A 13,585-nucleotide genomic window follows, 5' to 3' on the forward strand; every position below is an offset into this window, starting at 1 on the left:
AAAAAGAAAGTGAGCACCATGCCACACATACGTTTGCATAAGATCTTGGCATCTGTTGTGGATTGTATACCTATTACCCAATATGATGCCATAAATATCCATATAATCTGCTGTTGGCCCTCAATCACTTGAAGGTACTGGTAGAAACAACATTAATGTATACACAACATTGTAGAGTAATGAGATCAGCGTATGCGAAAACAAATCTTATCTTTACTGCCGCCTATCCGAATTAGTGCTTCTTTGAGGAAAACATATCTTATCTTCGTTACTATAAGCTCTTCAGTCTTAAAGGACAAGTTCACCCAAATATAAAGGCGTGGATTGAGTGAAAGAAAGTATAAAGAGAATTCCATAAAATTTCATCTTTTATGAAAAGGTACACATTCCCTCGACTTGTTACTGACACATGTTAAGGGTAAAATTGTTTCCCCTGGTTTCTGAAGGAGGTAAGTCAAGCGCTCTTTCAGTTTACTAGATATGTGAAAATATGTTGAATTCTGTTTATATTTTCCTTATAGTCGTACTGCAGTGGCAACACAAACTGTTGTAGTCTTCTAATCCGGTGATGGTGGCACTCAAACTTTGAAAAATTCATAACTTTTAAACACAGTATGATTTTTCCCAAAACTTTCACTGATATGTTATACATATGTTGCTACATTTACCAGGTACCCAATCCACACATATACATGTACCTGTATTTGGGTGAACTTTTCCTTAAAGCCATAGACAAACTTGTGGCTAACTGAGGGCATGTACATCGATATGCATTGAATGTTAGCCTCTAACAGTGGATACACTTTGTAAACTGCAAAAATTCAAACAATACTACAAGGAAACAACTCAAAACAACTTGATGCAAGAAGCATTACTTTTAATAAAGTGTAGTTGAGTACCTGCTGCTACAAGGGATCGGAACCATCACTGGGTATTGGACAGAAGCTCAGTAGTCTAGTGACTATAATGCCTGTCTAGCAATAACGAGGTTGTAGGTTCTAATCCCACTTGAGTATATGCCCTTGATTATCACCATGGCTACTACTTAAACAAAAACTGAATACTGTATACGTTGTTATTTTCGCATACTGATATTTTGCGAATGAGGAGGTCACGGACATTTTCGCGAGATATTGTTTTCGCGAATTGACACGGAGGCCTACATAAGCGCACTACTACCTCAGCGTATGGTGACATTTTTGCGTGTTGTTAAATTCGCGGTCCAACTGTGATTCGCAAAATTCGCGAAAATTAAACCCTCGCAAAAATAACAGCTTATACAGTAATCAGTGGTTATTTAAGGGCAATTTGTCAATCAGTTGCAATACTACAAGCGACCACACTATAGAATTAGTATCATTTGCGACATTTGTACCACTGAAATGAATAACTGCCTTCTCAGTATTGTGAAGGAGGAAAGTTTTGTGTGAGTATCTTTTTTGCACTCAGCCTGGGTAAGATGAATTTTGCATGATTTTAATTCTGTGGAATCAAAACCTCAATAGTGTTACATACATATATATAAACAAACAAAACAATTTGCATGCTTCCATTTCCGTGCTAGTTTCTTATTGTATGAAATGTGCACAAAATTCCACACGTCAAAAATTCCCACTTTTACGGTGCTCAAATTATTTTATGAGTCTGGATGTCTTGAAGGGAGCAAGAAAGGGAACATTTATTTTTTTCTCTCATTCCCTTCCTCCCTGGCATTGTGAACAGGTTTATGTAACTAGTTGCAAAAGGTATAAGAGGGACAGGTATAGATGCACAGGTGTAACCACTCTAAATTAAGCAGTACAAATAGATCAAGGCTACCATTTCATGCCATGATATCAGTCGGTGATACACATAAAGAGCTTGTGTGTGTGCGTGAAGGGGATGGGCACATGATTCTTCTTCTCTGAGTATGGTTTCACTGAGAGAACATGACTGCAGCTAGCCTTGTGTAACAAACATGTGTATGTACATCACGTGCCAACTTGATACACTTAATTCACTGGGATTTATCATCTGTGTCTAATTCTACATTGAGTATTACTCACAACAATGAAGACTGTTACTTTGGTTTAGTCTTGTCCCAAGACTATCACATAAATTCCTATATGCAAACCTCAAAAGGGGCAGACATAAGTACTTGTCTTGTCTTGCTGAAGATGCCCACAATCAATAGGTTGATTATCATGGTACCTTTTACTAATGCTTGACATGATCTAATGTAATGGTGTATTGAATTCCCAAATACCATAATATTTACAATGTCTAGTAATCCTTGGTAAGCAGGTGAGATTTCAAAGGACTTTTACACATCCATAAATAATTCACTCTCTCCTGCCTTAGAGTCGGATGATCGTCACCCCTAATGGTACGTTATTGCGTAACTCCTCCAAACGAACAAAATTTTCGCATGCAATTGCGCAATGCCAGACTGCAGTGCTATCCATAAACGTGTGGGACAATGCTGCCACTGAGACCCGTGTGTATGTTTGTGTGTGTGTGTACGCATCATACACAAACATTGTGACCGCGAGCTGCGGTGATTGGAGGAGAGAGGCCAGAAGACGCCTGGCTCTTTTGGTCGTTCTTCATGCGCATGCGCACTGTGAGTGTGCGTCCATTCGGATCCCTTCGGAAGCTCGCGTGGCTCGGACAGCCATTTTGGGTCAGGTGATTTTTTAAACCAGTGTGTGTTCGCTGACCCATTGAGCCAGCGCTATTCTCATTCGGAGTCACGACATTTGATACAGAATGGGGGGAGGCGGCGTGTTGCGTTCATCTCCGTGCTGCACAAACCACTCGCCACGATTGTAATGCTTTAAAAAATTATTAAAAAAAACACTCTACAAAAAGACATTTTCAGATGTCTTTTAATTGTGGTAAGGTGCATGACTATCGTTTTATCATCTGTCCTTTTTTGCAAATGATGTGTGTACACCCATGACACTACTAATTTCAGTAATGATGATCCTCCTATGTGCACACATGACTTAATTTAGAGAGGTTATCGATTTCAGTTGAGTATTGACAAAGAACTCCAAACTTGCAATGTTACACCTAACATGACAGCGATAGTTTTTGATTAACAAATAACAAATAATTCTTATGTGAGGATTACTCACTGAAAACATGACTCAGACTGCATAAAAAGTGGCTTTATTTAGAGTTTTGTAACTTTTGGTCAAATGAAATTGACAGCTGACATGCGTGAGTGCGCAGACCAGGGGCCCATTTCATAAAAGATGTTAGGATAGCAACTCTTGCTGGAATGGCAACTTCCCATGGCAACATCCAATCAGGAACCTCAATTCTTGCCGTTACCACGACAATTGTCATTTCAGCAAGAGTTGCTATCATATCAACTTTTTGTGAAATGGAGCCCTGGTCTCTGTGTGAATATTTTGCCAGCGACTTGACTCATACTTTTTCTCTCTTTTTTTTTTTTTTTTTTTGCACGGAGACGTTTATCTCCCGGGAGTGAGAAATGAGCCTGGATTTTTTCCTGACAAGGGTAATCTGAAGGACCGTGACTGAAACAATGCAAACTTTGCTAACAATCAAAACAATGAAAGAAAGAGAAAGAAAGAGAGAGAGGAAGAGAGGAACCTAGAGGTAGTGTCCTTGACACACATAAGTATAATCTGCATCGAATCCAACAAAAGGCTTGGCTAGTTGTAAATCAAACAAAACTATGCACGGGGCCATGCCAACTTTCCATCTGAGTGTATCATGATACTGACTTTTAATAGTTCGGAGGGGAAAAACAGTCTGACTGTTGCCTGATAATGCAGAAGGTGAAAGGAAATGAAATGGGTTCCAATAAAAACAAAAATACCTCCCTGTGTGCAGTCGCCTATATACTGGATAATATCTTTTCAACATGCCACGGACACTTAAGAATTATCAGAGTATCCAGCTGTTTAAAGTTTATGCTTAAACTGCCCACCTTGTTGGCCCATGAGAATCAAGTGCTCGGAAAAAGAAATGGGTCCAAAATGACTTACACAGAGCCATGTCATACACATCGAGTCATCAAATAATACAATATCTTATTTGCTGTGTGTCATAGCAACATTTTGTATGGAAGCCCACAAGTGCACTGCTGCAGAGTGTTTTAACAAATTAGTTCCTTCAAATATGATGGCAATACTTGTATATCGAAAAATGCAATCATGACCTACCTTAACAAATATTTTTCTAATTCTGAGGCCCAACATACAGCTAATATTCAGAAGTACATGCATACTGCTCTGTTTGTGTAATCCAGCCACTAGCAAAATGTTCATTGTGATATTTGTCTTTCTTTTAGCAACCAACTTTGTTTCGTAAGGGGACATTAGCCTTTTATCTCTCTCCACCTGTCAGATCCTAGACAGCTAATGGGAATGACAGACATTAAATTGAGTGGCATGACTGTGTGAATGTCCTATCAATCAAACAAACATCAATTACAATGTGTTATTTGTGTTCATCACAAAACAGAGGAGAGCCCTGTGGCGTTAGTTGGTGAGCCATTTATAAGCAAATGCTGTTTCAGCTATTAGTGGATTGGACCATGGTTTCTCACTCATGAGGTCCCTTGCTTTGGGTATTGTTTCAGCAGTAGGTCCCTTATGAAAAAGACCCTCTATTCCCATTGCCTATTTCTGCGGAGAAGACTCAGAGCAACAGGTCCTACAGTCACCTGCTAGTATTTAAAACATTTGATTGTTCCCCTAGTGGCCACAAAAATAAATTTATTGCCAGGTATCAACTTGAAATGAATATGAACCCCATTTCACACACACTTGTTGATCTGTCGTTGGTTACACAACGCAACGACCACAGTCACTGCGCATAGTTTCACTATACAATATTTTGTTTCGCATAGTTTGGGCAGTGTGACCACAAACTTCTCAAGAAGTTACCAGTGAAACTTTCCATGAAACTTCCTGCATGCATTTAGGAAGTTTCTCACTTCTCACAAAGCTAGACATATGTTTGTGCAATGTGACCAGTACGGCTGAAACTTCAAGAAATTTGTCAGGTGATTATGTTGTAAATGCACATTGTGCATTCTTTGGCAGGCTGTTGCGAGTTTGCATTCTTTATACACATGGACAGTGCACAGTTTTGGCTCCTGTTGAGTATGCGTGTTAGAGACTGACATTATGGGTAGTTTCGCATCACTCAAACTGTGCATACTGTAAAACATGATATATTCACGGCATGAATTTTTTGTGAATTGGAGCCGACGGCCTTTTTTGCGGCATGAAATTTTCGCGAACTGCCACTGGCGTTCAATGCATATAGTGTAGACAAGAACTTTCGCGTGTATTTTAATTTCGCAAATCTTGGCGCTCGCGAAATTCGCGAAATTAAAATGCACGCGAAAATTCCTCGTTTTACAGTAGTTTTATCTGTAGTGTGACTGTGTGCTCAAACTTCTGGAAATTGTCGGGAAGTAAACTACACCTAGTTTCGCGGTGTGTGATTACGGCTAGTGTAACAGGAACATACTGCCTTTGGTTCTGGGAAAATGTCACACTCAAAATTCAGAACAACCAGACAAAGGCACTGACAAGATTCATGACAGAAGTTTGTCTTGCCATTTACATTTGTATTGTCAATCAAAGTTTGACAAGTAACAATAAGGGATGGTATTCAAAAAAGTAGCACAAGCAACTCCCATGCATCTTGCCATTCACCACTGTTTTGTAGCCAACAGTAAACAAATATACCATGCTCTGAGAGGCTCTAGTTGAAATTATGGGTTCTGAGATAGCAGGAATTGCAATTTCTCTATCATGATTCCCGACACAGCAATGTTAAGTCACATGCTGCAATGTTGACCAATCATGAACAGGATTTAATTAATTAAGGATATAATAACAAGTACATATTGTATCAATGGAGCACTGGTACTGTGCTGCACATGACTTTAAAAGATGAAAACAGTGAGAAAAATGCAGTGTTTTCAGCGATATTTGCAATAAAACTGACCTGTTTAGGAAGCGGATGTAGTTTGCTCTCTGCCTGGACCTGAGTTGCTTGTCCCGCCACTGGCTGAACCGCAGGGCAGCCAGGCTGCATACTTGATCGTCGACCACCAGACACCGCGACATAATCTGATGCAGGATGCCTGCCGTCTCCAGCTCCCGACGGGGTCTGAACAGGGTGTGGATCGCCATGCCTTGGAGCCGGTGCATCAGTGGCTCAGTGGAAGAGAAGGGACGTGTGATGCTGAATTGACATCAGAGAAGTGGAATACACGTATCAAATAATGACTGAGAACTTTTTTTCAAACATGGTAAATCTGGAAAAAATATAATAAATTGTAAGATTGAGACATTACTTACACAATGTTGGTTGTATGTGCAAATTTCTGTATCTTAAAGGTAAACATAGTTCTGGCAAGGGTTTGAGAACCGTCTTGCACCATTTCATATTTGCTTGCAATATATCATAAGGGTCTACCAAGAAACTTACCTGGCCGACGCAATTTGCCAGGATGATGAGTAGTTTTGGAGTATTTTGAGATTAAACGTATAGAATGATAAAAGTCAGTATAACGACTTTCATTCCATATAGGATCCAGGCTAATTCGGACTTGGGGACAACTCAGCCCTATTTCAGACAATTTACACGCAGTTCATGATCATCATATTTTATACATAGGCGCATGATCATTTTGTATGCACGCCAAAGAGGTTCTATTCTAGAACCTCTTTGATGCGCGCATTGTATCAACTTGGCCCCTAAATGCGACCAGCCAGAACACGAAGTGCTCCCATAGCACAACTGTACAATTCAGAGGGACAACTTGGCCCCGCTGTCAAAGAGAGGCCGAGTTGTCCCCGAGTCTGAGTTAGCCTGACCCCGATTGAGTTTTGAGATTGCGACTGGTTGATATTTCACATTTTTGTCGTAACCCAACAAATATCTTGTTATTACAGCATTATTCCCGACATTTCTTGGGCATGCATGTACATTTGGGAGCAAAGTTTGACAGTTTTACCTTTAAATGTGCAACTTTTAGTAACATTAATGTCAAGAGAAATTCCTGTGTTAATTATGAGAGAAATTCTAGTATTCTTGTAAGTTGAGTGAAATCAGCTGTACACATGTACATGTAGCACAAGTAATGACTGCAATTCCATAGTTGATTCAGCTGAAAGCTAAGGGTATGGGTAGATAATATTAACATGCAAGAGATCACAACATGATAATTATGTGATATCTTTATTCTACTCAGTCTGTCTGCCTCTGTCTCTCTCTTTCTCTTACACTCTCTCTCTCTGTATACATATGTCTGAAAAAATCTAACTCTTTCTTTCTTTGTAATACTGTATACACATTATATTTTGCCACGTTTGTACTTTTATGAATCCTGCAAGTCAGCTGAAATGTTCAGGAAATGAACTACTCGCAAAAATATTGCCTTCCGCAACACAACTGCATTGCAGATCCTTATCCACAGTGAAAATCACTAACTTTTTCCTGAAAAAGGAAAACTGATTTCTTATTCTGTCACAGTGATTATGAATAGCACATTCAATCACTCACAAAATTGTCTTACAAGTCCCAATCCATGAAAAAGCATACTTGGAAAATATATGCCATTTACAGAATCATGAAAGCATTAAAATTATAATTACCACTTTAAAATGGGAGCAATGTCATCTCCATTGAGGCCTGGTGACATCCTAAGCACCAGTGATATAAGCTCTTGGTCCTTCATCCCACTTCCGCTCTCTTCTCCGTGATGGTACCCTCCTCCGGATCCACCCGTTTCCCAGGAGACGTAATCCAGCTCGTCTCCTGGTGAGGGTCTGGGCAGTGACCCCCACTGGGCTAGACCGGTGAGGAGGGAAGAGACGAGGTGTCTGCAAGAGGCCAGGGGATGGAAGAGAGAGACGTAGGATGCTGCCCAATCTTGGATCTTCCGGAGCAATGGATGCTGAAAAGAAGATAACAGATATTTTTATTATTATTCTATCTATTATTCTTTCTCGTTCTCTGTCTCTCTGCATGAAATTATTGTAATGAAGTGAACAAAACAGAGCAAAACAAAACACAGGAAAACAAAACCTGCAAGACTGGCTTGCAGCTTGATGCTGTATGTCCAGAACTAAGTTTAAAACATTCTTTTAGATAATCCTTGCTATGAAAAAAAAATACAAACAAATACATTACAAATTGGTGTTGATGACAACTGATTTCACAATAACTTTGTCAATGTGTGGATGTAAATTACAAATTTCGTAAAAACATAGACATAACATAATCATATCATTCATTTTATATCTCTGTGACAAGCTCCACTGCAAATGGTATCTTCACACAGTCCCTAACCCTGGTAATACTGATTAAAACAATGGGAATCCTCATTATTGGAAATTTCATAGAGCTGCTCTTACCTTGAAATGACCTTCAATGAAAATTTATACAACCAGCATTACGATAACTCCCCTTTTCTTTGTTTTCTTTTCTTTATCATGATTTTCAAATATAAGGCATACATGTGACTTCGCATGCATGCAGTAATGCACCACATCACACATGTAATATACTTTTTGTGGCCGAATGGGCATAGTTGAGTACTCTGTGAATGTATGTAAACTTTACATTCATGCCAATTCACATTGTAATGAAAGCCAAAGGAGCTGATTACACTACCGGTACCAAGATAAAAAAAAGGACAAAAAGGAGGGTGGATACATGAGGCAAAATTTAGAGAGACAATAACAACCTCACGGGGGGAGGGGGGGGGGGGGAATCCTGACCTCTCCATCAGCTGACCCTGGCTGGATGATGGCTGCCGTCCTGGTGCAACTGGCGATGAAGACACATATCGTGTAGGTGGCCAGATCCTGGGGGACACAGTCGAGGTCCACCTCGCCATGGCTGGCGTGGTCCCTGAGCCGGGGTCCATCGGGATGGAGCAGAAGATCCATTAGCATGTCCTGGGGGAGTGATTTCCATCAAAAAGGGGTGGAGACTCTATGATGCTGGTAGCATGGGGTAAAGTCTATAGTATTAACCCTCACATCCTTGGTATCTTAAAGGGATATTACTGTAAAAGTGGATATTTTCGCGCGACTAATTTTTCGCGCTTGGCTGGGTAAGAAGAGTTTCGAGTGTTTTTAATTCCGTGTAATCAAGACATCACGCACAGGAACATATGGCAAGCAAAAATATTCGCATGCTTTTATTTTTGTGCTAGTTTCTGGTTGCGCGAAATGCGCGAAAATTTCAACACCGCGAAAATTTCCGCTTTTACAGTAAGCCTTGTCAAAGCTTTCAACAACAACTCATTACTCAAATCTATGTGTGCCCGATAAATTTGGCTCCCTACCTTTACATGAATCGTTTATGTTCTTGACACTTCAACCAGAGAAAGATTAAAATTACATGCTTTTAATTCTTGATGAGAAACCACTGAATGATATGCTAAGGTAAACTTTGACACATACTTGTCTGACACTATGCCCTATACAGAAGAGCCTTAACCTGTTGAGGACGAGTTCCGAGTATACTCGGGCAAGTGTCTAAGGCTGCGTTCACATAGAAGTATACTATTCGGGTATTCGGGGCTCGTTTTCGAGGGCACGGGAATAGCTTGAATCGAACGATAGGATTTCCTAACACCGGTTCACATAAGAGGGCACTATTCGAAAGTACCGAATAGCATAGAATAGTATAGCATAGTGGGAATCGAGCTTGTTCGATTTTCTTGCAGCATATACCGTCTCTCGTTTATGAAATAATGACAATTTTGGTCTGGATTTGCCCTTTAGCAAAAATAAGCACGTAGACTGACATTCTGATGCAGTTTAGAAATTGTTAATAAGATTTGCTGGGATGTAGGAGGAAGAAGTCCTCACTGCATGGGATGGTGAGTTGATGGTGCGGGTGATGGTGTACTGGGTGCCCGAATAGCGAATAGCGATTACCAAATACCGAATACAGTACACTTCTATGTGAACGCAGCCTAAGGGAAATGCATGTTGTAGCAAAATCAGCCTGTCCTCAGCGGGTTAAAAAGGGGAGGGCAGGTGGTCCTAATAAAGGCTTGTGGCTTCTGCTTTACTGCTGTAAAAAAAACATTGACCAATTCTCATGTTTGACATCTTTTTCATCATCTTCAGTACCAACAAAAGTAAAGAAAGGCATTACAACTAATGGTTATCTGAGGGTCAATGTTAGGTACTTTTCTGCCAATTGTATCCATAAAACATTGATACCACTACCAGGTAATTGTAGAAAAAGTAGTTGCTGCCTTAATTGCAGTAGAATTAAAACAATCAAGGCTATTATTCAATGTCCAATGATTAAATGAAGAAAAGTTTTTGTTCTTATCACCGACTATACGTGGATATAGTCAACTAAATCATCAGTAACACTACAAAATTGTGTATGACCAATTAAAGCAGTGTCTCCCTAATATTTCAATCTTGCAATATTTGTCACGAGCGATACCTTGTGTGGATGATGCATTCAATGGTAAAACTGTCAGGATCCCCTCACATTTTTCTGATGATGTACCATGGAAGGTTTCATTTATGATCAGGGGGGTGCTTCATCAACGTTTGTCAGCGCTGACAAACGTTGATGAAACACCCCCCTGGTATAGCTACTTAACCAGTTCCTCCAACAATGCTCCGACAGACTTTAATGCCTCCAAACAAGTTTCTTTTTTGCCCGTCAACAAAGAATGGACAAATTGGTAATCCATCCGTGCGAAAGCAGTCGACTAGTACACGTTTTCCCTTTCCACGATCAACTGCATGTGCCATCGACCAATGCAAAAAATTGATCAGACGTGAGATATGAACACAGTGTGCGCTGATGGGCTTGCAAATTCTTTTCATATACACTGTAAGGGCACCCAAATGGGCACAGTGAAAATCAAAATCTAGTGAGCTCAGTCTTGATGTAACAAGCACACTACTATGTTTGAAAAAGGTAAATTTGACAAAAATACATGCAGTTTTGGTACAGAAAAGGAACAGATATTGGATGAAGAAACTCTAATCCTTCGAACAAAGTCATTTTTCTGATAAGCATACCACAAATAAACATGAATTTAGGGGATGAATGCTGACACTCTTGTTGACAGTTTGGGAACCTGGGGGGTGTTTCATAAAGCTGTTCATAAAGTTACGAACAACTTACGAGCGACTGGTGATCAGTTCTGATGTGCTATATCTGATCAGAATTTTCATAATTCAGCACAAGAACTGATCACCAGTCGCTCGTAAGTTGTTCATAACTTTACAAACAGCTTTATGAAACACGCCCCTGGTATACCAGGTTCCCGTAAATAAGTTGATGCCACAGGAACCTGGTACAGCAGGTTCTCATGAGGAACAGGTTTATGATGGACACTTACCATGTAAGGTTCGGAATATGCTGGAATCAGAAGATTAGGAGTCCCATCTGGTAATTCAGCACATAACATCTGGACATTCAAAACAAACACAAATGCAGCTTTAGAATATATCTCAAACACTTAGACTAAAAGCACTACATTTTCTCACTTAACTTTTGCAGGATTTTGTTGCAATTTTTTACATTTCATATATGTTGCTAGAGAAAAGAAAACTCTTAAAGATATGAATTTGTTTCATTTGGAGGTGAACATTGCTGCTCTGGTGAACGTCAGTTATTTCTTGCGCATAACTATAGCTCATGGTATGAAATTCAATTCAAATGAAATTTCCTCATGCAGAACATGCCATCGGCATGGACTGATGCACACTGTGTGAATAAAGCCCCAAAATTATTTCTAACATAAGCTTGAGGGTTAGCAAGCTTTTGTCATACAAGACACATAAAACTGACATCACTTGGAATGAGTTGTATTTGAAAGTACTGCCCTGCCTCATGATGAAAGGAAAATGGAAGCTGAATATAAACAATGACTGAAAACAGGGATATTTCACTTCACTATTCTTTCAAGAATCAACTTTTTTTGAATACTCCACATGCTTACCTCATCAAATGTGGTGAATAGTACAGATGACTGTTTTTCAGGTAAAGAAAGATAGAAGAAAATCATTTGTAAGTCAGAAGGCTTCCCTATTCAAATCACTGATCAACTGACATATTGACTGAACTTTATCTAGTTCTGTTTTACTTGAAATGAAAGCGAAGATGATTGAAAAGCACTGCCTCTTTCACAAAGAGTAGGTCTAGTTCTTGCGACGTGTGGTGAAACACTAGAGATCTAAGGAATTTAACTTATTACTGGTATATTTATTTTTATCTTAACACAACTCATTCATGCAAGAGCCCCTAAAAAAATAGAACTAAATGGAGTAAGTGGTGCTAATAACCAGGCATTTAGACCACACACATCCATCATTTTAAATGCAGAAGTAAGTGGTGTTTATAGTCTACTTGCTACAATATATATACCCTGCAAAAAGTAGTTTCCTTCTCTTCTTTGGAGATTGTTAAGATTCTTTGTGTGCACATGATAGGGAATGATGCTATGTGAAATACAATTCTAATCCCTACAAACATGTGACTGTAAAACACATTGTGTTTTTTTTTTTCTACTGGCAACATGAATTTATAAAGTTCTCTGACCTTTGCATCTTTCTGGCAATTTTTCTTTATCTTCAGAGAAACAAAGTCTAAATCTTCATTTGGAAATTGTCTCTTTATGACCTAACATTGTAAAGTCATCGAAAGTCAATAACACAGTATTTCTGTTGAAAATGTGTTTATCTTCTTATTCATTCATCATTATGTTGTTATTTAGGACAGCTAACATGATGCTATACAGATGAGGGCTACTGTCCTTAAACTTATTGATGGAGTTCAACATACCTCTGCAGTCATCACCCTGTCTGGGCAGCTATTGGCTGATCCAAAGGCCATCCTTACCACATGCTCCAGGAGGGGACACAGAATTGACACACACCAGCCATACCTGCATGTACATGTACATCCCATGGAGAGACATTCGGATTATTTTGATGTCTTGTGTGTCACCAAGTATCATAAATGTCTTCCATTAAAGTAATGATGTTATCATAGGCTTGAAATCACTAAAGGTGGTTCAAATGAAATCCATGGTTTAGATTAAAGGGGATGGCTAGTAACCGATCAGTGGGAATGCTGAGGGATTATTGTTCCAATCCTTGTGGGATTCATTTAAGAGTACATTATATATCTACTGTTGTGTGAAAATTATTTGCTTCAGAACGGTCTCATATTCAAGTAATGTGCAATTTTATGTTTCCAGGTTAGCGTGCCTGGTCAGTGATGGGGGATTAATCTGCACATTACTTGAATATGAGACCGTTCTGAAGTAAATAATTTTCACACAACAGTAGATATACAATGTACTCTTAAATGAATCCAACAAGGATTGGAACAATCATCTCTCAGCATTCCCACTGATTCCCACTGATCAGTTACTAGCCATCCCCTTTAAGTCCATGGACTAAAACAATCATGAAATAGGCGTACCTTTCATATACATGTATCAGTGTGAGTTCATTTCTGGACGTCTGTTGGCATATGTGATCAGTCATGCACATTTACGCCAAGGAGTAATTTCCCTTCTCAAAATTGAATAGCAATTTTAGTCAAT

At 39.3% G+C, this 13,585-nt stretch overlaps 1 protein-coding gene across 1 annotated transcript in view; it reads right to left on the bottom strand.

Moving 5' to 3' along the window:
• LOC139733247 (endoplasmic reticulum membrane-associated RNA degradation protein-like) overlaps positions 1 to 13,585 on the bottom strand; it is a 50,172-nt gene that overhangs the window by 26,159 nt on the left and 10,428 nt on the right. The window contains exons 9-14 of the mRNA XM_071644087.1: positions 12,817 to 12,919; positions 11,975 to 12,004; positions 11,372 to 11,440; positions 8,763 to 8,942; positions 7,635 to 7,936; positions 5,980 to 6,219 (exon numbers count right to left, since the gene is read on the bottom strand). Coding sequence (XP_071500188.1) covers positions 5,980 to 6,219; positions 7,635 to 7,936; positions 8,763 to 8,942; positions 11,372 to 11,440; positions 11,975 to 12,004; positions 12,817 to 12,919 — 924 coding nt within the window. The remainder of the gene's footprint in view (positions 1 to 5,979; positions 6,220 to 7,634; positions 7,937 to 8,762; positions 8,943 to 11,371; positions 11,441 to 11,974; positions 12,005 to 12,816; positions 12,920 to 13,585) is intronic.

Source organism: Diadema antillarum, unplaced genomic scaffold, assembly GCF_040938485.1.
Source record: "Diadema antillarum isolate AM-2024a unplaced genomic scaffold, OU_Dant_1.0 seq00000463_RagTag, whole genome shotgun sequence".
NCBI lineage: Eukaryota > Metazoa > Echinodermata > Echinoidea > Diadematoida > Diadematidae > Diadema > Diadema antillarum.